A 25,102-nucleotide genomic window follows, 5' to 3' on the forward strand; every position below is an offset into this window, starting at 1 on the left:
TTTAAAACAGGGCATTTTTATTATCCATTTGCATAAATACATGTACAGGTACATAGGAATTCTTTGGTTGTATATTCCATCTTGCTGTCCTATGAGGCACACCCACATAAAAGTGAGAGGAAAGTTTGGGTTCCAAGGACAAGGTCAACCACTTATCCGGCGTTCCTGGGGGGTTTTAAGGTTCAGGACCCAGCTTACGGGTCCGCCACTGACACGCTCATTCTGCCGGCTGCGGGACCCAAAGCGCTGACCTCACATGGACATAGATTCCTAACTTGCAGAGCACACACTATCAGCTTAATATTCTACGCAATTAAGTACACTTTCAATGAACTGAAAAAACAATAATGCAATAATAGTGCTTAATTAATATACCATACATTTTTTTTTAAATGTAACCCTCAATTATAATTGCAGAACCAAAAACACATTGAGGGGAAAATTTCAAAGGCATAAAGAACTTTCTTTATCAGGATAAAATGGTGAGATGAGACGGGGCTAGTATTACGAGTGCTAGCATTGTTAATTATAATACATAAATACCATGCAGGCAGAATAACCTACTGAATTTCTATTACTTATAATGCTTATATAATAACATCATTCATGCGTCAGTGTTTTATTCACTGTAGTGCAGTGTTATGTTTTATGTAGACGCATGTATTTGCATAAATACATGTACAGGTACATAGGAATTCTTTGGTTGTATATTCCATCTTGCTGTCCTATGAGGCACACCCACATAAAAGTGAGAGGAAAGTTTGGGTTCCAAGGACAAGGTCAACCACTTATCCGGCGTTCCTGGGGGGTTTTAAGGTTCAGGACCCAGCTTACAGGTCCGCCACTGACACGCTCATTCTGCCGGCTGCGGGACCCAAAGCGCTGACCTCACATGGACATAGATTCCTAACTTGCAGAGCACACACTATCAGCTTAATATTCTACGCAATTAAGTACACTTTCAATGAACTGAAAAAACAATAATGCAATAATAGTGCTTAATTAATATACCATACATTTTTTTTTAAATGTAACCCTCAATTATAATTGCAGAACCAAAAACACATTGAGGGGAAAATTTCAAAGGCATAAAGAACTTTCTTTATCAGGATAAAATGGTGAGATGAGACGGGGCTAGTATTACGAGTGCTAGCATTGTTAATTATAATACATAAATACCATGCAGGCAGAATAACCTACTGAATTTCTATTACTTATAATGCTTATATAATAACATCATTCATGCGTCAGTGTTTTATTCACTGTAGTGCAGTGTTATGTTTTATGTAGACGCAGAGTTAAATATTAAATTAAGTATTGCATAGTTAAATAAAAAGAAGACCTTGTAGCAGCAGCAAAAGGAAGAGTTTGGGTGAAGAGCAAAAACCCTCAATCATCTTCTTCAGTATAGATACGTTTGGGTTATTTGCAGGCAGCGAAGCACAGGGTACAGGGCCTCAGCAGCCCCTCCTCTTCAACCACACATGGTCATATAGAGCCACTGGGAAAGGCAGGAAGAACAGCTTTAGACAGGAGTGGCATTTCTGCTTCCAAGGAGCAGATCTTTATAGGAACGGCAGTTACCTCCGAGACATTCAGCTCCACCACACCACTGGCCTCTTTTTCCATTTCCTTGAAAGTTCCTGTTAAAAAGACAGATTTATATGTGTATATATGTCTGTGTGTGTATATGTACACACAGACACACAGACGCACACACGCACACACACAAGCACACACTCCCACATATAATGTTTTACATATGCTATTTTCATGTTTTAAAATTTTACCTAATATAAATTTATGAAAATAAAACTGAAATATTGAAACGTATAGCATTAGTTCTGCCTAGTTATGTCCCAGTTTTACTGGTACAGGCCCTTCAAAAAGGAATAAGAAACACATGGAAGTCTTTACTGTCGACCATGACATACTGAACATGGATTCCAGTTTGACCAGGCAGCAGATGAAGTTGTCAAAGTCGATCATCTCATTGTCCGCATATCTGGCTACCAGGACCTGGTTTAATTTGTTGTTTAGCTTGAAGCCTAAGAGGGGAGATACAGCACAGCTTAGCTTAGCTTAGCAATAATAGTGCTGGAAAATTCAGCGTGTGTGTTATTTTATCTCTTTAAACCCAGCTATTTATATTACTTATAAGATAAGCTAAAGTTTGGGGAAAACAAGAAGAGTAAAGCAGACATACAGGGTGTTAAAATACATTAAAATACTAACAAGGAAGGTCCAGTAATGCAAACAAGAATAAAATCTGTCAGTAGTTGCTGTCAGAGCTGAATGCAGATCCACACCCATAGAGAGGAAGATGGTGAGCAAAGCTGCCATGATACCTGCTGACTCCAGCGCAAGCCGCATCTCATAGGAGCTCATGGTTCCTGAGTTATCAAGGTCAAACTGCCTGAAGACCCCCTGACAAACACCACACAGGTAAAGAGAGTCAAGCACCTCCGCAGAACTGGCATCCATTTCCCCTGACAACACACTTGTAATGTCAAACCCATCTGCCATCCACTGTAATCATGTAAGTGTTTCTGTGCCTCCAGGTCTGTACAGGTCAACATCGACATCACCTTTATGAACACTGCTGCATGCGCCTTATGAATTATGCAATGAAATTACCAAAACACACACACAGATACTTACCAGCCACTTTTTAATCTTGTTCCACAGGATCTGAAACTCCACCAGCCCAAGTCGGGCGCTGCCATCTTTCTATATATATGCAGCTGGTCAAGGAGTGTTGATTTTTCAGCAATATAAAAGCACAATATGCTGTACATATATATATATATACCTATATACCTATATATATATATATATATATATATATATATATATATATACCAGAAACATAGTCCCCACAATGTCAAAATAATAGTTTTTAACACGTTATGGGAACATTTGGTCCCCATAATATAAAGTATACCTGGACCACACACACACACACACACACACTGATATACTGCAGCAAACTAAAAAATTTGAAATCAGCAATGACAATATTTTTACAATTTCGTGTTAAATATAAATCTGCAACGATACATCCAAGAGACTGATCATTCCCCTGCACGACTCCATGCTGAAGCCGTCGGTCTTCAAGTCTTTGTCTGATACAAAGAGAAACCAACGGAATGGTAATTTCACACGTCATTCCTCATGTTTATGTCCCACGTGAGGGAACACTTTTGTCTGTGTGACAGAAGAGATTTTTTGCCAAGCAAATGAATTAATCTCTTAACAGACTTTCTACAGACATGTCCCTCCACAAAATTTAACTATTAAACAGATTTAATATTTTAGTATTTAATGAATGAATGAATGAATGAATGAATGAAGAAAATTAACCATCATCCAGCTCCTCATCTATGTATGCTTGTTTCCATAAAGTAGTTACATCAATATATTTCGACAGCCATCACAGACAGACTTACGCTTGGACACCACTCTGTTCAGTATGGTTCGGAGCTCATGAGCTGCAATCTCCATGTCCTGAAATATCATAATTTCATGTAGGATCAGGACAGTGCTGTGGCCACCAAAATCATCATAACATTACAGGCAGATTCTTCTATAAGACAAAGGCTGTTGGTGTAACAGAGTGACAGCAAATGAGGGAACAGCCAAACACAGCGAGTATCTTAGGGCTCCCTGACATATTAATTCCACATCTGTACAAAATTACACATCTGTGCTACAGAAGAATATGTATGCCTGAATTTCCCTCCGTGGATTAATACTGTAAAGTATCCATCCATCCATCCATTCAGGCATCCATCAATGAATAACAGATGCTTTTCATCAAACATTAACCAGTTTGAGCAATGAGTGGCAGAAATTGTGGTGTACAATATCATGCGTTCATTAGCTTAATACTAGAAAAATGTCCACCATCATTCATCAGGATAATAGGAATTGTTTCGATTAAACTGTAATCTATTTAAATTTGTCACTGAATGTTACAATTTTTCAAATTTGTTTTACATAATGTAATGACAATCACTTTCAATAAGCAATGCAGTGCATTTGTAATTCACAGGGGTTTGAAAAAGAAAAGACACAGTCATGTTCAGATGGGATGATTAAGAATTCATAATATTTTACAATAGAATAGGAATCGTATTGTGATTTTCTCAAAGGACACCAAAAGCACATATCCCATAAAAGTGCCTTAAGATTTTGTCATTTCAGAACAGAACACAATTACAAATAATTGCAAGATCATGATCAATGACACTCACCTCCCCAGACAACCTTGCAAACATTGACCTGAAGTTGTCATCAATGTCGCCTTCAGAGACGTCCTAAAATGAGGCAAAATCGTGAATCTCAGATGTTTAGCACCACACAATAACACACTGTAACAAAAAGGAGTCTGCGTCCTCACCTCATCTTCTATGTTGGCAACTATGTCATTGTCCAGCTCTCTGTGAGAAAAAAAGAACAACATGATTTTCAGGAAAGTGGCAACAAAATTACCTTTATAAAGAAAAGGTAATTTATTTAATAATTTTGGTGCTGTGCCTAAAACCAGGCTATTTACTATGTGATGGATCATAACAGCTTTCTCGATAATACGAAAATGTACATCATGTGAATTTCAACAGGAACCTTAATTTAGAACATGTTATATCTGATCTTTTGCAAACCGGATTGAACTAATGCAATATCCTGCAGATAACCACAATCCACTAACCTATTTTAAGCAATTTATAATACCTAGTAGCTACTTTTAACTAATTTAAAACCATAATTAGATTTGGAAGTGGTGTGCTATTCAATTTATTATACAAGAGGCACCATCTGTCCAAATGATAATTACACAATAATTACACAATGGTTACACAAAACACAGGGTATTCATTTCATCTGGGAGGATAAAAATCAAAATAGGAATTGGTTATATGCATGATCATACACAGCTCAGAAACTGAAAGATGCAGGCAAGCAGTGTGACCCAAAGCAAGACAAAACCAGACAGAGTGACACAGAGCGACACAGAGTGACACAGAGCGACACAGAGTGACACAGAGCTGTCCTACAGAACCAGCACCAGCAGCTGTAGTTTTAGAAAAATTTGTGTTACTTATTACAGAGCATTTCATTCTCACCAATAAATTACACAGATGTAAAAATGCTTTAAAGGGCTAATTATTTATTATGGGCTGCATTAAACTATTGCATATTGGAATACAAATTACACTATATTCCCATAGAAATGTTTAAAATCATACAGTTGTGCCACTATACTCATGAACCTAAGTGCGTGGTCTAGTATTCTATTTAGTATAGTAATAGGGCAAAACCAAAAATTTTCTTTTCTTGATCTTCTAAGGGGCAGCAGCTATAACTCTAGGTTGATTAAAAGGCATCTAATTTGCGATGAGGTTTGAGGGAATGGAAACTAGCCCAGCTCAGTAATGTAGCATGACATTATGTTGTAACCACAAGCAGCTTTGTGTTTGTAACAAGCATAATAACTTCCTTTCATTAAACTGTCACATGTCCAACCAAAAGCCGTTCATGCACTGTGGGAAGGAGTTACCACCTGGAACTGGACCATGAAGACTCAATCACAGCATCACCTGTTACCATAGACCTGGATTTCTGATTTCCCAATACTCACTGGGACTCGGACGCCTTCTCTGTGAAGACCCGGAGGACGAAGTCGGCGTCCTTTCCTGGCTCGAAGGTAGAGGGCACCACCAGGTACTCCCCTGGCGGGAGACGCAGGCGGGTGCTCACCTCCCTCAGGTTGATGAACGTCTCGGAGCGCGCGCAGGAGCCATGCTTCAAGAAGAAGTCCTTCTTCAGGTGGACACTCTGGCAGCCCTTAAACTTGAGAAACGGCATGTCATTGGGTGCTTTTTAATTAGCAAGACATTTGCAATAACATAAAACAACAAACCATTTGTGTTTAGTGTCCCTTTGGGAGCCACTGACTACAACTGCAATTAATAGCAAAACGGCAAGAAGAGAACTGAATGAGTCGGATAAAGAAATTAAAGAAATAAAAAGAAAATGTCTGTGCAAAAGATATATAGTGGTACATTAAACACTGCTTGACTTTTGTTATAAAACCAATACATTTGCAACATTTACTACGCAAGTGTCCCAAGACTTTCTGTGAGCTGGCTGCAATGACATGATGAGCTCAGTAGTGAGATACCATCATGGGCGTCGCCGCCACTAAATCCCCCTCACATTTCATAATTATTCATTTGGACCCCCCCACATTTACCATAAAATATTAGTTCACCCAGCGCTGTGTCCCCCCCATTCAAAATGCTTTTGACGCCCCTGGACACCATAGGGTTAACATAGTATTTACCTCTTCTGGGACCTGAAAAATAAAGCAGAACATAACATTAGTGAGAAGAATGGTGATATGCTCAAAATATATATTTTTTAATGTTTGACTGAACAAAATTTGAATGAATACAAAATAAATATATTTAAAACAGATGTTTAAGCATTTAAGCAGGCAGACATAATTTTTACTAAGGCATGCATGTTATATATGGGCTGATATTTGTGCCACTAGAAATTGAATATGAATTTTGTATATTTCAATCTGCAGTTAAAAACTGAATCTGAATTTAATAGTTTGAATCTGAATTCCAATAACTTGAAACAGCATTTATCCTACTTCGAAAGTTTTCAGTTCGCAAATTCAATTTCAATCTATCGTGACACACATCCGGGTCCTTGAGGAAAAGTAATCGACCGCAGATTCACAACGCAACTCATTTCCACGTTAGGCTGCCATTTGCTGACCTACGCAGAGTGTCTGCGACAATCTGACCTCGTAGATGGCAAAGCCGATGGTGTGCATGTCCTGGCCCTGCCGCCGGTATCTCCGCCGATCCTTCTGCATCAGTGCCACAAGGAAGCTGCAGGCCACCTCGTCATCCTCAGGGTCATCATCCTCCTCAAGCAGTGTCACCTTGAACTGTGGGTTAATCCAGAAAGTATCTGTGGACAGAAATGTTAAGATGTGGCCTTACAGCTGAAGATGATCTGCAGGAACATCTTTCTGCCTATAAAGGAAGGCCAGGTATTGCAAACAGCTGAGGTATAGCTGTTTGGATCCAGCACAGGGCATCAGTAATTAGTCATCAGACTGTCATGACCCACTTTGGAAATGAAACCCTCCCTAGGTGACCTTAGCCATAGACATTATGACTGAACACCACCAGACAAAACACTCACGGACAAAGGAGCCTACTTAAGATCCTAAATATATATCAAACTATATTCTTTTAACTCAGAGCATTTACTTTGTCCAGCGTTTGATGTCTAGGGTGGAATGTCATCTTTGACGATATCTTCACACTTGAAAAAGGTCTATTCTTTGCTCCAGGCCAATCTTTCTCCATGGGTGGAAGTAGAGGGAAGACTGACCTATGGCGATTACTCTGGGCAATAACTCAAAGCAGTCCTTGCAGTTCTAGTTCATGTTGATGTCTCGGCTTTCTCAGTTTTATGTTGCTTTTTATCAAGACGTTTGCTAAATAAATAAATAAATGTAATGAACTCATAGTGACCTGAGCAAGGAACAGCAAAACAGACAGCAGTAAAGACCTCAGACCTATACTGACCAACTCCTGAAGCAAAAATGTGCTATTTGCCTCATTTGCGGCTCGTTTTGGATAAAGGTGTCTGCTAAACAAAGTAAACTGTGAGAGTACTCTGTGCTCGTTTTGGATAAAGGTGTCTGCTAAACAAAGTAAACATTGTGAGAGTACTCTGTGCTCGTTTTGGATAAAGGTGTCTGCTAAACAAAGTAAACATTGTGAGAGTACTCTGTGCTCGTTTTGGATAAAGGTGTCTGCTAAACAAAGTAAACACTGTGAGAGTACTCTGTGCTCGTTTTGGATAAAGGTGTCTGCTAAACAAAGTAAACACTGTGAGAGTACTCTGTGCTCGTTTTGAATAAAGGTGTCTGCTAAACAAAGTAAACACTGTGAGAGTACTCTGTGCTCGTTTTGGCTGCTGCTTCTCTCCAGCGCTTATCGCTGTTGTTGCTGTGGATCTACATTTATTTCCTTGATTTTTCCAAGGAAAATTATTCACATTTTAGCAGAACTACAGTACACTTTGCCTGCTCCCACAAGCCCTCTCGCTTAATGTTTTCCCATGCCAGCATAGTTGGTGAGTAAGTCTCCACTACCCTGTTAACTATGCTGATTACCGAGTTGGGTATAACTTGCCAGTTTTGGGTAATATGGTATCAGTTAGTGATGCTCCCCCTGAGGATTAATGCATATTCTTCATCACAACTTTGCAGTTGGAACTGACATCCCGGTCTGGAAGCATAGACATATAGACCACGTATGGCCCATCATATTGTTCTCCGCCAATGATATATTCACCGCTCCTCAGTACATAAATTCAGTAGTAATCACACTGCCATTCCTGCAATCTGGTCTGCAAGGCCTGACTCAGTAAAAAGCCTGACTTCAAGATGGCGGATTAGGTCTAACAGCTCGTTGAGACACTGTCGAAGGGAACAGAGTAGGGAAATAAAGGAAAATACACTGACTACAACCTCCATCTTTCACTGTAAAACTGTTGCTCTTTAGTAGATAAAGCTCCTTTTCTTAAAGGGTTGACTACCTCGAAACAACTGGACATAGTACTGCTTGTTGAAATTTGGCAAACACTTAATAACTTGTTACAGTTGAACCTGCTAGTCCCCTGTGGTTACAGCTTTTTGCCCTGTATGAAGGGCAGGGGTGGTGGTCTGGCTGTGGTATAACCCAAGCATGTTTAACTCCCAAATTTCATTTTGTCTGACTAGTGTGATCACTCTGCACAATGCCCGAGCATGAAACGCTAAACCATGTCCAGGCCCAATTGAAGAGGTGGGCCACAGCACGGTTCAATTGGACTCATGTACATTATACATGAAATGGACTTGGAAGGAACAGATCGGGTAGGCGGTAAACATCGAGTAGCGACAAATATTGCTGGAATTAAAACTGCTGGGAAAAATATTAACAAACTCAGATATGCAGACTATACCAGTCTAATGGCAGAAAGTGAAGAAGAATTGAAGAGCCTCTTGTTGAAGGTGAAGGAAGAAAGTGCTAAAGCGGGCTTAAAGTTCAACATTAAAAAAAACTAAGATCATGGCATGAGGACTGCACCTCTTGGCAAATAGAAGGGGATGAAGTGGAAGTAGTGTTAGATTTTATTTTCCTAGGTTCAAAAATCACTGCAGACAGAGACTGCAGCCATGACATTAAAAGACGCTTAGAAAGTGAAGAAGAATTGAAGAGCCTCTTGTTGAAGGTGAAGGAAGAAAGTGCTAAAGCGGGCTTAAAGTTCAACATTAAAAAAAACTAAGATCATGGCATGAGGACTGCACCTCTTGGCAAATAGAAGGGGATGAAGTGGAAGTAGTGTTAGATTTTATTTTCCTAGGTTCAAAAATCACTGCAGACAGAGACTGCAGCCATGACATTAAAAGACGCTTCTCCTTGGAAGGAAAGCAAATCTGGGCAGCATATTAAAAAGCAGAGACATCACCCCTGACAACCAAGGTCTGTATTGTCAAAGCTGGGATTTTCCCAGTAGTGATGTATGGCTGTGAGAGCTGGACCAGAGGAAGGCTGGGTGCCGAAGCATCGATGCCTTTGAACTATGGTCCTGTAGAAGACTTTGAGAGTCCCTTGGACTGCAAAGAGATCAAACCAATCTATACTAAAAGAAATCAATCCTGATTATACAAATAATTGATTGAAGGACAAATAATGAAGATGAAGCTTGAATATTTTGGACATATAATGAGAAGACAGGAGTCACTGGAAAAGGCGCTAATGTTGGAAAAGGTTGAAGGCAGAAAGAAGAGGGGGCATCAGAAGATGAGATGGATAGACACCGCAGTAGAAGAAATGAGCATGAGTCTGGGGAGGCTTTGACAGACGGTGGAGCACAGGGCGGCCTGGCGTGCCGCGGTCCATGGAGTCACAAAGAGTCAGATCCGAGAGGTGGTGGAGGACAGGGCGTGCCGCGGTCCATGGAGTCACGAAGAGTCAGATTCGAGAGGCGGTGGAGGACAGGGCGTGCCGCGGTCCATGGAGTCACGAAGAGTCAGATCCGAGAGGCGGTGGTGGACAGGGCGGCCTGGCGTGCCGCGGTCCATGGAGTCACGAAGAGTTAGATCCGAGAGGCGGTGGAGGACAGGGCGTGCCGCGGTCCATGGAGTCACGAAGAGTCAGATCCAAGAAGCGGTGGAGCACAGGGCGGCCTGGCGTGCCGCGGTCCATGGAGTCCAAACATTTGATAAAATATACGACTCTTCTTTTACATGCAGCACAATGAAATGAAAATCACTGCGTTGCATATTGGATAAATCTATGAGGGCCCAAGACGACTCCAAATAAGCCACAACACAAGGACATTAATCATGAATTCCATTCTGCTGTGCCACAGTGCTTCCCCTTTTGTTTTCTTCAGCACAAAAAGTCATAAGGTGATAATGAAAGTGCGTCCGGGAATGTGAGCGCAGACCAGAGGGTCAGGGGGGAGGGGGGACAGTTGTGCTTGGGCCACAACCAGGCCAAGTGTTAGTGCTCCCATAAGACTATTGTCATTGATTCGCACCATGTTGCATCATTTAGATATTTGGTTTTTATAATTGCTGGACAGGTTTCCATATATATCCCACTAATCTAATTAATCTAACTAATCATTTAACTCCTACCATAGTGACCTGCAGTACTGTGTGTCCCAAGACACTAAAATTCACTACTGCAACTCACATGTATGGTGTCCCCCAGGGGTCAGTTTTATCTACTCCTGTTAGGTTATATCGCTCATCAGCATGGTCGCAGTTTTCATTGCGATGCCAGTGACACACAAGTGCCAATACAATCACCTCCATGCCACCTGCTTCACTACATGACTACCTTTGTAAGGTGAAGTAATGAATTACCTCTAATTTCTGACCACTTAATTTTGATAAAACTGAAATTCTTCTAGCTGCTTTAAATTCACTCATTTCTGTTCTGCCAGAACCGAACATTGACACATCACATGACCATATGGCAACGGACCACATTGTGTCCACTCTCAAATGTGTGTTAATATGAAGACCATTTCTCCCAAACAGCACTGAAAGGTTTATAAGCTCAGTCATTTACATGAACAGATCATTGTCTACATTGCATACTCTTCCCACATATTAGCTTTGTTATCACTTTCTTATAAGATCATGAGTGACAATTAGTCCTAATAAGTGGACTGTCTTTACTGGGCTGAGTAACTCAAGTCAATTACCACGGGAATTCTCTCTCTCTTTGTTGCCTGAAACATTAAACCAGTGCCTCAGAGTTTCCTTTGATCTCCGTCTTTTAAGAAATGGCTGTAACATCATTAACCAGTGGATATGGGCTAAATAACTGGTACCCTGTTTGAAGAATCGCTCATCTGTATGCAAAGTAGAAACTGAATACTGACCCGAAGAACACAGCTTTAAACAGGAAAACATATCATATGCAACATACACTGACAGGTTAGTAGACCGTAAAATATACAGATAAGTGACATACAGAAAAACATTCTGCTTGCTGACTTCATCAACTGGGATGAATTACCAGTCGCACCACATGACGATGTAGGAAATTCATGAAAAATATTATTAAAGTGACTTAACAAGCATGCTTCAAGTACTGTGATTTCAAAGGCCACAGTATAACTCTGGGAGTATTCTGAATGACCTCTTATGAAAAATACGAATTACAATTAATAATAAGTTTATCATGAGAAAAACACATATCAGTGCAACAGAAGTACCTTTATTTTAATGATAGACATAAACGAGGAGCTAATGGACTGGGTTTAGCTCTGCACTGTATGATGCATTTGCCAGATGTTCACACCAGCTCAGGTAAAGAGCACAGCTGGAATGAGAATCAGTCCACAGCTGCCTACACCTGCTGCCTGAAGCACATTTATTTATGCAAGATGCTTTTGTCCAAAGTGACCTACAAGTGATGAAAGCTTGGGGTCAAAGAGCAAGGTCAGGGGTTAAGATCTTTGCTCAAAGGCAGAGTGGTGATGTTACTGCTCTACTGGACATGGGATTCAAATGCACAACCATCTGATCACATTTACAGATCCCTATCCTACTGAGCCATGCACAATTCACTTCATAATCTCAGTGGCCGGTTTATTAGGTAAACCTGCTGATTAATGCATACAGCCTGCTTCTCCAAATAGCCAATCGTGGCTGCATTTAAATACATAAAGCACACAGACAGGGACAAGAAATGCAGTTACTGTACAGCTTAGCACTGGAATGGCTAACACCCCTGATCTAGGTGATTTTGAATGTGGTGTCGTGGTTGTGGGCAGATGTGGAGGTTCCAGCGTCTCGGAAACAGCAGTCCTGCTAGGATTTGCACACATTGCAGTGTATACAATTGACAGAGAATGGTGTGATGGTCAAAAACATTAGATAGGGGCAGTTCTGTGGGTGAAAACGCCTTGTTAATGAGAGATCAGAGGAGAATGCCAGAATTCTGACACTGCAAATACAAAAGCCCGGTATAGCAGTGTGCAGACAGGCTTCTCTGAAAACACAGAACTTGTCCTCTGAAGCGGTTCTGTGTGACCTACTCAGTGCTAGTAGGTGTGCCTAGTAATATACTGACTGTTACATATATTTATGATTTGTTTTCTTATTTTCACTAAATTTATTGGTGATGCTGTAACATCAGCACTTGGGTAAACCAATGTGCAAAATAAACCCAATTACACTGAAATATAAATGGTCCTCAGTGCAGTATATCTATGAATAAAAGGCTGCACATCTCTGCAAGAATTAGAGCCCATGTACACAGTAAGCTTTACTGTTTTCAGTGCACGGTTGAGCTGTATCGATGGGTAAAACCGTAAAGCAGTGAGACCAGGTGTATATGTGGCGTGCCAGTGTGGGCGAGGGGGGGGGGGTCCTCACTGGGGTGGTTCCTGCAGCCGCCCGCCGTGCTGCCTTTCCTCCAGCTGCCCTCGAACTTGACTGTGTTCCAGAAGCTCAGTGTGTCCTCGCTCAGGGCATCTGCAGTCAGGTTGCAGATCTCCAGGCGCGAGAACTGCCTCAAGAATTCCTGGAATGACATCCTGTCAGGGGGAATCAGAGGGGAGTTCTGTCAAGTCAGAATGAAACAATTTTACTGGAAATAGTCATTTTCATTTTCAGTGCTCTAATTCAAAAACACAGTGAACGAAATGCAGCATAACAGATCTGTAGACACATGTATACAGTATATCCCTGGGTGTTTGAAGGAGTCCCAGGACTCTCCACTATCCTTGGAGACACAAATTAAATAAAAAATATAAATCAGCTTACAGACTAAGAGGCCCACATCACTCTTAGCTAAGGTTGGCATCCCGCTTTCAAACATAACTGTCTTTTAGACACACCGATGCACGTACAATGGGGCAAAACACACCCAACAATGTTTGTCCTGTTAATAGCATTGACAAATGTACCGATAGCTGCACAGCAGTTAGGCCGGCTCTGGGTGAAATAGTTTGTCCGAAAAACAAAGCAGTCAGCACTCCCCGTTAGAACAGTACATAAACTACAGCGTAAATAGAAAGCTGTTAATCTGAAGGACCGTATGACCGTATGCTGCTGTGTCTAATGCCTCTGTGCTAGAATGCCACGATAAATAAGCATTAGCTTAATTTTTAGAAATATAGCTAACCTCAACAAAAAGCAATTCAACTATCAGCTACTATACCTGGGTTCATTTAAATCAGAGCTAGATAAGATTTTAACAACTCTGAGCTATTAGTTAAGTTCTTGATGGGCCGAATGGCCTCCTCTCATTTGTAAATTTCTTATGTTCTTATATCACCTTATATAAGCTGTAACGACCTTACAAGCTTCTTCAATAAGAAAACCAATAACAGTAGATCTGATACTCAGCCAGTACACATAAAATATTAAGCAGCACAAATAAGTTTACCCTGAATAAGGCTTAAGTTTTACAAAAGTAATTATAAAAATATTTCCCAGTGCCTGCAAAATCCCATTTAGATTAAATTGTTTAAAAATTCTCCTGTGTCTGTATTTAATACAGTAATGTAATACACCCTGTTCCTGACCTTTACTCTGGGAAGATTCTTACTCTCCGTCTCACTCTCACGTTGCTCAAGGACTCCAAAAATATCAATGTGCTATGGTTGTTACACAAATATACTCTATTACAGTACTAAGAAGTAATAATCTGTATAGATTTGAGTTCACACTGTAAATTCAGGTTAAAGACAAATTTTCATATTAAGGCAATTTAAACTGATATGCATTTCTGGATTAGGTGTGGTTGGGACAAAACAACATGGTTCTTATATACAGATATACAGATATTTCCCAAACACCACAGTCCAAAAACAAACAATTTTCAATGAAAATATTACAAACACACAAAAACACAAAGAACTAAAACATTTACATTACTTGCTTCTTCCTGCCATCAATAACGTTCAGAATTGTGAATGAAATCAATATCTTCACAACCAAATACTTTTCAAGTTTTCAGTTAATCTTGGAAACAAGGTCAAAGATGCATACTGCCACCTAGTGTTCAGTGGTGTAAATAGGGTATTAGGAGACCTGACACTACAAGGAGCCAAATCTCTGTCACATCTGATACCCCACATCCTGACAGTCAGTCAGCTGAGTTCCCCTGAGTTTGCTCAGTTGAATCCTTAGCTTTCTGAAGCAAAAGGACAGTCCAAAAATATGGTTATGCACATTTTCTACTTTTAGAATTAAAATTTAAAAATAAACGTGTGTCTTGATTGGTAAAATATACATTGTATGTAGAACATGGTCTGTATTGGCCTTTTGAACCAAACAAAAGCGATGGGGAAGCTGAGTCGTACTTCCACCACACAATTTCTATAAAACCTATTTATTGTTGCAAATGGCACCATGAATGAAACAGCTACGTAAATTCAACCAATCTTTCTACAAAATGAAAATGACTTCAAAACAGTCAATTAAAGCAATATAAAGTAAACTTAAAGTGGGCAAAACATTGTGTATGACTACGCTTCCTCTTTCCTACTGTACATTATCCCATCAAATTCAAATCTGCCGCCTCACTTTCAACCATGACGTAAATATCATTCTCGCATGACACAGCCCATTCCCGAAGCTGTAAGATGGCATAAACACACTCATTGTTTAGTAACCGTATCTAAATTAGTCTGCCTATTACGAACACTTAACACTTTAACAAATACTTTGGAATAAAATATTGAATATTCTTTGCATTTACATATTTAATTTAGGTTCAGGTTACTTTATTTGCACCCATAGGTAAATTTGGTTTACGGGAGATGAGTCAACATCCACAAAGCCAGCAAACATGCACACCGACCCAAACAAACAAAAAAATAAAAACACACAAGACGTAATAAGTATTTTTACTTGATCACATGTATCAAATAATATTTGATTAAATAAACAAAACAACTGGAGGTAAACACTATCTCTTCATCTCTTGCCCAATTGTAATGTCCTGTTCAATTGAATGATTGCTGATGGAACAAAGTTATTTTTGTGCCTCTTAGTTCTGCACTTTCAAGTTATGAACCTTTGTCCTGAGGGAAGAATCTGGAACTCAGTGTGCAAAAGATGGGGTTCATTGTTTAAAATTCAGCTGGTTATCCGCTGTAATTGTTTAATAGATAGAGATGGTAGGTTCTCACCAATTATACTGCGTGACCATTAAAAAATTTGATTCATTGAGTTTCTGCCTTTTAACGACAGGTTTCCAAACATAACACCAAAGGAAAGAATAAACCTGATTGTCTAAAAGCATGACAAAAAAATTCCTGGAAAGCTAAGACCAAGAAGGGTGACCGATTTTATTAAAATGAACTTCAAAGAGACAGATTTAAAAAAAACAGTAGAAATACTAAACCGGTCACATGACTAATGGTGTGATATGAACCTTGTGATCAAAGTGCATGCTTACCAGAACTCTCCGTCCTCCTTCCGACACTGCATGTTCTCCCTGTCAGACGATTCGATGCTATTCCATTCAGAAGAGCTTAACAAAGAACAGGGAATATAACAGCAATCAAAGACAGCTGTGGCAGCTCCCCGGCAACATCACTATGGATGCAGGAGAGGCGGCAGAATGATCTCGTCCATACTTATCGCTCCAGGCACCAGTCCACTCCACCTGACCCCAGGGGTTTCGGATACGGATCAGCTTCTCGGGCCGGCTCCGGTACAACACCTGGCACATGGGGAGAGAAACTGGAAGTACCACTTTCACTACTGCCAGAAATTTCCGGAAGGATGTGACTCACATTTAGCCATGGTGCTTGTTCTTAGTTATTCTCGTTTTGTAATTTGAGCATTTCACATTATTCTGAATTCACACCAGTAACTATAAAGTGAGCACTGCACATTCTACCAGTGAGGCTCATTTACGCATTACATACCGGAACCTCCAGCGGCAGTTTATTCAATAACGGCTAATGTTATAGCCGGGATAAGATAAATCATGTCAGGGAGGAGACTCTGAGGTAAGACAGGATCTGTAAACTACCACTTCAATCAAAAGGACCCGGATTTCACTTAAGCACTGAGTTCTTGCTGTGTGCTGTACTTGGAAGAAATCCACATGAGCACAGAGTCATGGATGGACAGAAACTCACACATGGAGGTACTGGTCCTCTGTGAACCAGCCAAGCCATTTGGACATAGCCAGTGCCCACAAAAGGTTGTGATAAGTCTAACATTAATAAATGTACTAAGCCCTACTCTTTTAATAAATGTACTAAGCCCTACTCTTTTAATAAATGTACTAAGCCCTACTCATTTAATAAATGTTTAATAAATCAGATGTAAACAATTAAAACATAATTTCATCATAACCTAAAATAATCTGTAAGCAGTACAAAATTTCTTAAAAAATATAGCAATACTTTGTGTTTTATTTTTAAACCCCAATTAATTACTAATTAAAATAAGTGTATTTACACCCCAAGGCATTTCAAGACATCACATTTTTTGACAGACACGGTGAAAGGACACAGTGCAATTACTAATGAATACGTATAAAACACATAATATTAATATAAATGTCCCCCCCATAGTTTAATGCTTAAAGCACAACATGCCTATATTATTTAGGTTTATCCATACCCTCACATTGCAGCAAATAGCAACTGGGGAAGTGTAGTGTGATTGCAAAATTACTGCGACAGTACACATAAGTATTGCGAGGGATTATATTTCCCCACCCTGACCTCTCTGGGGCTCCGTAAACAGCAAACAACAAAATTGCAGCAACAGTCTAATTCGCTTATAGGCTAAAGTGACACTTTCAAATTCAAATTGGTTAATTATAGTTTGAATATGAATTTTTCACATCATGCTCAAAGGAATGTTCGCATACTGGTTAAAAAGTGACAGCCCTAGTACCTGGAGGAAACCCCACAATGACATGGGGAGAACCGCACATGCACGGAGCCATGGCGGCGACTCAAACCCGGGTCCCAGAGGTGTCAGGCAACAGTGCTAACCACTGCAACACCATGGCACCCTTTAGTGATTTAGTTTCTGATGGAAATTATTCCATTTGAAAAACTTAAGAATGACTCCATAGAAATTATATCAACTGAAGACAGGTGAAATGGTTAAGTGGATGCATTGATGAGCACGGTGACCACAACTGTTACACTTGGATTGTGTGTAACATAAGGCATCCAGACACTGGCTGCTCCCACTCACCTGCCTCAGGCCTGTAACAGAGTAGGCGTGACCTTTGACCAGCTTCTTGAACGTCACGGCCTCCATGTCAAAGGCACTGGTGATCTGCAAGGAAGGCATGTGTTCTGCTGTCTCGCATCATTTGACCTCGTCTCCCTGATTCCCCCAATATCCCCCAAGTTCACCGCGAGCTCTGATGCGGCGGCTCACATCGATGGAGCATCCCAGCAGAGATCCCCTCTCCAAAGCCTTCGCTATGATCCTGTACAGGTCCTTGGGCGGCTTGCGAAGCTCGTACATCTCGGACACCCCTCCCGTGAAATCCTCGAAGCCTTCAGTGGTGCTGCCCCCTGACAGAGCTTCATAGGAGCCATTTAGTCTGGGGACAGTGACCATAACACCAAAAGCTCAAAACAAACACACACTCACATACTAAGTCATTAGGCTCTTAACTCTTGACCTTCTGCACTGCTTAAATACTATGAAAATACCAAGACATCTGTAATTAGTGCATAATGATAATAATAATAATAATAATTAGGGATGCACAAGTATGTAATCACCATTTAAAGTGATATATGCAGCAATTTCATGTCATAAGAACGCAGATGCATGCTTATTTTATGTGCATTTGCCCTGCTATGATAAGAAATTACTGTGCTTTTTAACTTTTATACTGCAAATACAGTAAGAATGAGCTGTATTGCTTCACACAGTGAATGCGTACTTGCGTACCAGTTCATCCCTGATAATAACTGTACAAGTATATAGCGATTCTTTGTTTTTCACATATCCTACACATATACAGGTTATAGCAAAGCCTGGGGTCCAAGCATAAATTTAGCCATGTATCTGGCACCTCTGGAGCTGTGTTTTGGGTTAAAGGTCTTTATCAAGGACCCAAAAGTGCTAATGGTACTCCACAGGAATCAAAAACCCACCCAGGATTCAAAACCCACCAAGCCACACACCACCCAGCATACTGGGAAATGAAGTAGATTGAAGAAACCCCACAACATTTTAGTGGCACCAAGAACCGTACTTGGCGTAGGCCTTCTCCAGCAGCGCGCTCCAGAACTCACAGCCCTCTGCGGAGTGAACAAACATGAGCTCTCCATCCTTGACCGGAAGCCGGTCGTCGATGACCACATCCACCCACTCGCCGAACTGCCAGAACTACAAAACAGAAAACAAAACCTTACAAAGTTAGCCCAGGGAGTAAAAAGAGTATAGTCAAGCCTTTGTACCTGGAAGTGGAAGATTCCGGCATAGCCATTCGTGAAAGACTGTCCATGGGGGACCACTCTGTGGAGGAGTTTCTCGTTGAGAGTGAGGGAGGCGATGGCAGCCAGGAGCCAGCAGTCCCCTGGGAACACCAACAGAGGGGCGGTCAGCAAGCCATCACACAAAGAGCACATCTCACAGAGGAGCGGTCAGCAAGCCATCACACAAAGAGCACATCTCACAGAGGAGCGGTCAGCAAGCCATCACACAAAGAGCACATCTCACAGAGGAGCGGTCAGCAAGCCATCACACAAAGAGCACATCTCACAGAGGAGCGGTCAGCAAGCCATCACACAAAGAGCACATCTCACAGAGGAGCGGTCAGCAAGCAATCAGACTAAGAGCACATCTCACACCAACATCAATACTTAATGCTGAATTGCCATAAGGGCCAAAGATCCCCTCACAGGAAGAAAGAAAACAAATTAAGACGGAGGAAATAAATACACTCAGGATTGTTTATGCATGCAGCATTTCAATACTGTTACAGAACAAGAGACTTCTGTAGACATAAAATCACAGAACAGAACTGTGTGGCATTACTACACAAAAAAAATATAAAGTAAAAAAACCTCAGTGACTGACAAATGATGAAGAATGAATACGCTGTAAGAATGGGAGATGGCTTTAGGGACACGACCCACTGCGGCAGCATAGATGTGGATTTGAAAGGTCTGCAGACCAGAAAGCCCTTCAAAGGAACATGACAAGCACACCAGCTGGGCACGTTTACCACCGGAGGCACGTTAAACATTGATGCGAGTAGCATCTGGAAAGTTCCGACAGCTTACTATTATTCTCAACAGGAACCGTCTCCAGTGTAAAGTAAGGGGGTTGGTCAGCCCTGTGATTCTCAATATTAACATTAACCAACTGAATATTTATACGAATTTTCTATGCTTTTGTCGGAAGCAAAACTTAATTACAGTTTTGGTTAAAGCCTTATAAAAATAATTAACAGCAAATAACTAATCTTCAACATACCCTATGTGCTCTGTGTTCTCCAGCTTAATTCACTGTGAATGTGAATGTGAGTGTGAGTGTATGGATCTGGGTCAGTGTGTGAAAAGCTGTTATGCCAATCTGCTGTTTGTGGATCACAGCTGGGCATTCAAAACACTCATGCTCTCCATTCATTCTCCATTTGGATTAATCTCCAAACCATTAGGATTTGGCGGGTCCACCTGCAACTGCAACCTGGATTTCCTCAACAACAGACCACAGCATGTGAGAACAGGCAAGAGAAGCTCTTTCACCCCATCCGCCAACAGTCGTACTCCTCAGGGCAGGGCGCTGAGCCCTTTGCTGCGCTCCCTGTATACCCATGATTCCATGGGCAGACTCCGCTCCAACCACATTGTGAAGTCTGCTGATGACACCAGTACTGGATAAGCAACAACAATACGACGGCCTGCAGGGAGGAGGCGTAGCTACTGAAGACCAATTCATACTTCACTTCTCTGCGTGCTACTGTGGTCCCACACACACAGTGAGTGACTTAAATTTCACCATCAAGCGTGTGCGCCAGACACTGCATGCGTAGCACAGATTTTTATGCCCGGTAGACATTATGCATGTCAGTGTACGTCGACTAAGCATGTGCAAGGAAATTGACTAACTGTTTCCAGTAGGTGGCACTACTACACAGAGCAGAGGCTAACGATGAAAAAGGAGAAGAATAGTTGCTGATGTAGTTATGGTGAACAGCTGTTTAAGGAGGGTCATTGGTACCCACAAATCTAATATTTCATATTGTGCAGACATTATACCAAGATACACACTATTTCCAAAAGCAATACTATTACGCTGAAAAAATCTGCAGAGATTGAAGGGGTGGGTCCCAGCTAATTTTGTCTCAAAGATTTCAAAATGTCGCCGTATGCTGTATTGCCTTAATACCATCCAAGCCCAGTTACAACTTCAAAACTGTCCATAAAAGTTTACCCGTTTCCCTACACTGCTTGTATTTGTGTTTGTTACAGTACGCCTGCCCTCTCCTGGTCTGGTGGAATATCACTGGTGCATGCAGCACCGACCACGGTCATCTGTGTCCACAGACACATGTAGTGTGTACAGAAGAGTCCACTTGCACTCCTGTGCGTAGATCATAAGGGTACCAGGAACATTAAACAAAGCTTGACAAAGTGGTCAGGAAAATAACCCCTCCCTGAATGGCAGCAAAACCAAAGAGCTGGTCAGAAGAGGGTCTGCTACTGAGATCCTGGGAGTCACCCTCACCGATGACCTCAAATGGACTTAACAAGCAGAATCTGCCGTGAAGAAAGCTCACCAGCACTGTTACTGCCTCGAACATCAGAGTAAGGCCCGGATGTCACCTGTAGCTCTCCCCCTTCTACAGGTACCTCCAGAAGGACCCGGAGCTCAGGAATACGAGAACTCAGCTAAGGACTCCGGAACAGTTTGTTGCTGTTGTGTTATTTAACAGCCACTGCCACTTTAAAACCTTAGAACCTTGTTGGGCTACTTGTATACAGACACTCCTCACTTAATGACCAAGTTGCGTTCCCATGACTCAGTCATTAAACAAAGAGCCACCCCTTACCGATATTTCAACATGATGAACCACCTCAGGGATGAGAACCTGAATGCAGCAGGTGATACTTCAGCACCACATTAGTCCAAATGGACCCGTGTGATTTTTTTTTCCAGGTGGCTGGAGTGCCAATCCTGCCACCAACCTATATCCTGGAAGTTGGAGGCCCTCCTTATAGGGCTGGATATAGGTTATATAGGACCCAACGGAGTAGGATCACTCTGGGCATTCACAGGATTTGAACCAGTAACCTTCCTGTTGCTGGCACAGATCCCTAGCCTCAGAGCCACCACTCTGCCTGCAATATGGGGTGCACTAACCGACTGTGGGAACAAGACTGAGACTGAGAAAGGGTGATGCGAGATTAGATGCTTTACGTTGAGACACCGGGCTGCCATTTCCACGACCAAAGTTCTCGTACAGTGTACAATACCGACTGGTCAGAGCTGGTCGTAAGTCCGTACGGTCGTTACATAGGTAGCTTGTTAAGTAAGGAGTGTCTGTGTTGCATGTTCTTATACAGTTACGTGAAGAAAGTACACCCTTTTTCAGTTCTATGGTTTAGGTATCAAGACAAAAATTTTTTAAATCATCTGGTTCTTTCTATGTTCTAAATTATTTAAATGTAACCTCAGGTGTAAAACTACATACAACAGATTCCACCATGTCATTATTTATTAACAAAGATTAAACCAAAATGGAGAAGCCATGTGTGAAAAACTAGAACCATCTTTAGCAGCAATAACTCGAAGTAATCGTTTTCTGTATGACTTGTAAGAGACTGACTCTTACATTGTTGTGGAGGAATTTCGGCCAGCTCTTCTTTACAGCATTGCTTCAGTTCATTGAGGTTTGCAGGCATTCATTTATGCACAGCTCTCTTAAGGTCTCAGTCGGGTTGAGGTCTGGACTATGACTGGGTCATTGCAACACCTTGATTCTTTTCTTTTTTCAGCCATTCTGCTGTAGATTTACTGGTGTGCATGGTGTCTCTGTCCTGTTGCATGACCCAGTTTCGGCCAAACTTTAGCTGTTGGACAGATGGCCTCACATTTGACTCCACAATACTTTGGTATACAGTGGAGTTCATGGTCGACTCTGTGACTGCAAGGTGCCCAGGTTGTGAGACTGCACAGCAAGCCCAAATCATTGCACCTCCACCACCTTGCTCGACAGCTGGTATGAGATGTTTGTGCCGAAATGCTGATTGGTTGTGGCGCTGTGGCCAAACATCTCCACCTGTTATTGTTTATCCATAGGACGTTATTCCGGAAGTCTCGTAGTTTGCTCAGATGCAACTTTGCAAACCTAAGCCGTGCTGCTATCTTTTTAGAGAGAGGAGGCTTTCTCCTGGCGGCCCTTCCAAACAAGCCATACTGGTTCAGTCTTTTTGTAATCGTACTGTCATAAACTTTAACATTTAATGTGCTAACTGAGGTCTGCAGACGTGTAGCTCTGGGGTTTTTTTGCAACTTCTCTGAGCATCGCAGGGTCTGACCTTGGGGTGAATTCACTGGGATACCCACTCATGGGAAGATCACACTTGCTGATCTCAGCACTTGGCTGCTACACACACTCTTAATTCCTATGGAAGCAGTAAGGCTGTACAGTACTTAATTTTGCACACACTGCTTCTGCATTTTGGCTTAGTTTTTGCTAAAAAAAAAAATAATGACGTGGTGTAATGTCTTGTATTGTGTGTTGTATTTAATTAAGACATGCTAAGGACCAGAATTTTTTATTACGTCCTGATACATAAAACCTTAGACTTAAAAGAGGGTGTACTTTCTTTTTCACGACTGTATATTGTTTGTATTGTGTAAGTATATTGTATGTATTACTTGTTCTCACTATTCTTTTATGTGTTATTTGCATTGTTGTGTCATTCATCGCTATGTTATTCAAGTCTGAAGGGAGGTACACAAGCTTTTTCATTGTACATATAACAATAAAGCTTTTGAATTATTGAGACTCTTAGCAGTGCAATGACATACAGCAAAAGAACAAACAATAGTTTGTGCAAATAAGCCAAAACCACCCAATTATATGAGTGATCCAATTCTGCAGCATCCCAGGTATCACATATATATGTTATATTTATATATGTTTCAAGTCAGTATGTGGTCAACTTGCAGAATCCTGGCTGCTATAGTACCTGTTACAGTACCAGACCATCACTTTCTCATACTCACAAAGCAAGAAGCCAGTTTCCATTCCTGGTTGATTTCACCCACCAGCTGCTTATCCAGCATGCAGTGGATTAAGTATATTCTCAGGCAGTATATTCTAGGAAACTGTGCCAGTCCATTGCTATATAGCATTGGAAATAAAGTTTGCCTAAGGTTGTCAGGTATTCATAACAAAGAACAAAGATAACAAAGATAAGCCAATGGCATTCAAAGACTTGCAGAAGTAGTGTGAGGCATGAAGAGGAGCACACCATATTTATGTATAATTATCCTGGATACTCTAGGGCTGGCCTGGACCCGCCCAGGCTCAGTGCTGTAGTACCAGCCTGACGTGACTCACTGACGTGACGCATCTGCAGGCAAAACCCTGCTGCTTTCTTTGGTCAAAGTAACACCCAGAAAAGAGCGCAATGAAGTCCTTCAACGGCCATTTTAATTCGGTTTGGAAATGCGGCAGGTCAGGTTGCTGTTTTTACGCCACATATCATCTCAGTGCCCGCAGAGAGCTGCCCCCCCCCCCCCCCCCACTTTTCCCAGACTTTGCTCTGCTGTAGACCTATTTCAAAAGGCACGGCACTGATTCTTTTTTGGCATCAATCAACACTCCACACCCCATTATGACAAACTGAAAACATGCATTTAGGAACTTTTGTTACAAAAGGAAAAAACTTTTGTTTTTAAAACTCCCATTTTCTTCAATCTAAAGGTGCTTCTGCATCGGTTACGGTTGTGAGCTCTGTCAGGTGGCTCCTACTAGCTTCGCACTTCGTTATTCCTTGCAGAGCTCCGATTGCAGACTGCAGCTCACCCACGCTTCCTATCCCACCTATAGGAGACTGTCTTAAAGTCCAGGCTTCAGCTGGGCCGCTCCAGAACTCTCAGAGTCTTGTCTCCAGCATCGTCTTGATTTTTGACTTTGGACTGTTGTCATACTGAAAGGTGAACCTTCGCCCTAGTCCAAGGTTGTGTGCACCCCCACAATACGATACCGCCCCCACTACTCTACACCTCAGCGATGCTAACAGCCAGGCAATAACTGCCCCTAGATTGTCAGTCGAGTTGTAGGGGCACCACAAAGATGATCGAGTGTAATAGGACGTGTGTGAAGTGTCACTATCTGGAATGCCACAGTAAAAGGTATGAATACGTATGCGTAAATGGGAAATTTCATTTTTTAATTTTTAATGAATTAGCAAAAATTCCTAAAAACCTTTTCACTTTGTTATGATGGGATATTGGGTGTTTGTTGATGAACAAGAAGAATCAATTCAGTCCATTCCGAAAAAAGCCTACGAGATGAAGTTTGGGAAA

The 25,102-nt window shown here is 41.4% G+C and overlaps 1 protein-coding gene across 1 annotated transcript in view; it reads right to left on the minus strand.

The window, feature by feature from the left end:
- LOC111852380 (calpain-1 catalytic subunit-like) overlaps positions 1–25,102 on the minus strand; it is a 34,030-nt gene continuing 8,928 nt past the window's right edge. The window contains exons 5-23 of the mRNA XM_023828252.2: positions 19,012–19,130; positions 18,807–18,940; positions 17,975–18,143; positions 17,786–17,869; positions 16,198–16,283; positions 16,017–16,091; positions 12,983–13,143; positions 6,821–6,990; positions 6,347–6,358; positions 5,642–5,853; positions 4,403–4,442; positions 4,257–4,319; positions 3,450–3,507; positions 3,061–3,125; positions 2,662–2,730; positions 2,349–2,427; positions 1,935–2,048; positions 1,585–1,643; positions 1–1,501 (exon numbers count right to left, since the gene is read on the minus strand). Of these exons, the coding sequence (XP_023684020.1) occupies positions 1,475–1,501; positions 1,585–1,643; positions 1,935–2,048; positions 2,349–2,427; positions 2,662–2,730; positions 3,061–3,125; positions 3,450–3,507; positions 4,257–4,319; positions 4,403–4,442; positions 5,642–5,853; positions 6,347–6,358; positions 6,821–6,990; positions 12,983–13,143; positions 16,017–16,091; positions 16,198–16,283; positions 17,786–17,869; positions 17,975–18,143; positions 18,807–18,940; positions 19,012–19,130 (1,796 nt within the window). The 3' untranslated portion in view covers positions 1–1,474. The remainder of the gene's footprint in view (positions 1,502–1,584; positions 1,644–1,934; positions 2,049–2,348; positions 2,428–2,661; positions 2,731–3,060; positions 3,126–3,449; positions 3,508–4,256; positions 4,320–4,402; positions 4,443–5,641; positions 5,854–6,346; positions 6,359–6,820; positions 6,991–12,982; positions 13,144–16,016; positions 16,092–16,197; positions 16,284–17,785; positions 17,870–17,974; positions 18,144–18,806; positions 18,941–19,011; positions 19,131–25,102) is intronic.

The sequence above is a fragment of the Paramormyrops kingsleyae genome, chromosome 20 (assembly GCF_048594095.1).
Source record: "Paramormyrops kingsleyae isolate MSU_618 chromosome 20, PKINGS_0.4, whole genome shotgun sequence".
Classification (NCBI taxonomy): domain Eukaryota; kingdom Metazoa; phylum Chordata; class Actinopteri; order Osteoglossiformes; family Mormyridae; genus Paramormyrops; species Paramormyrops kingsleyae.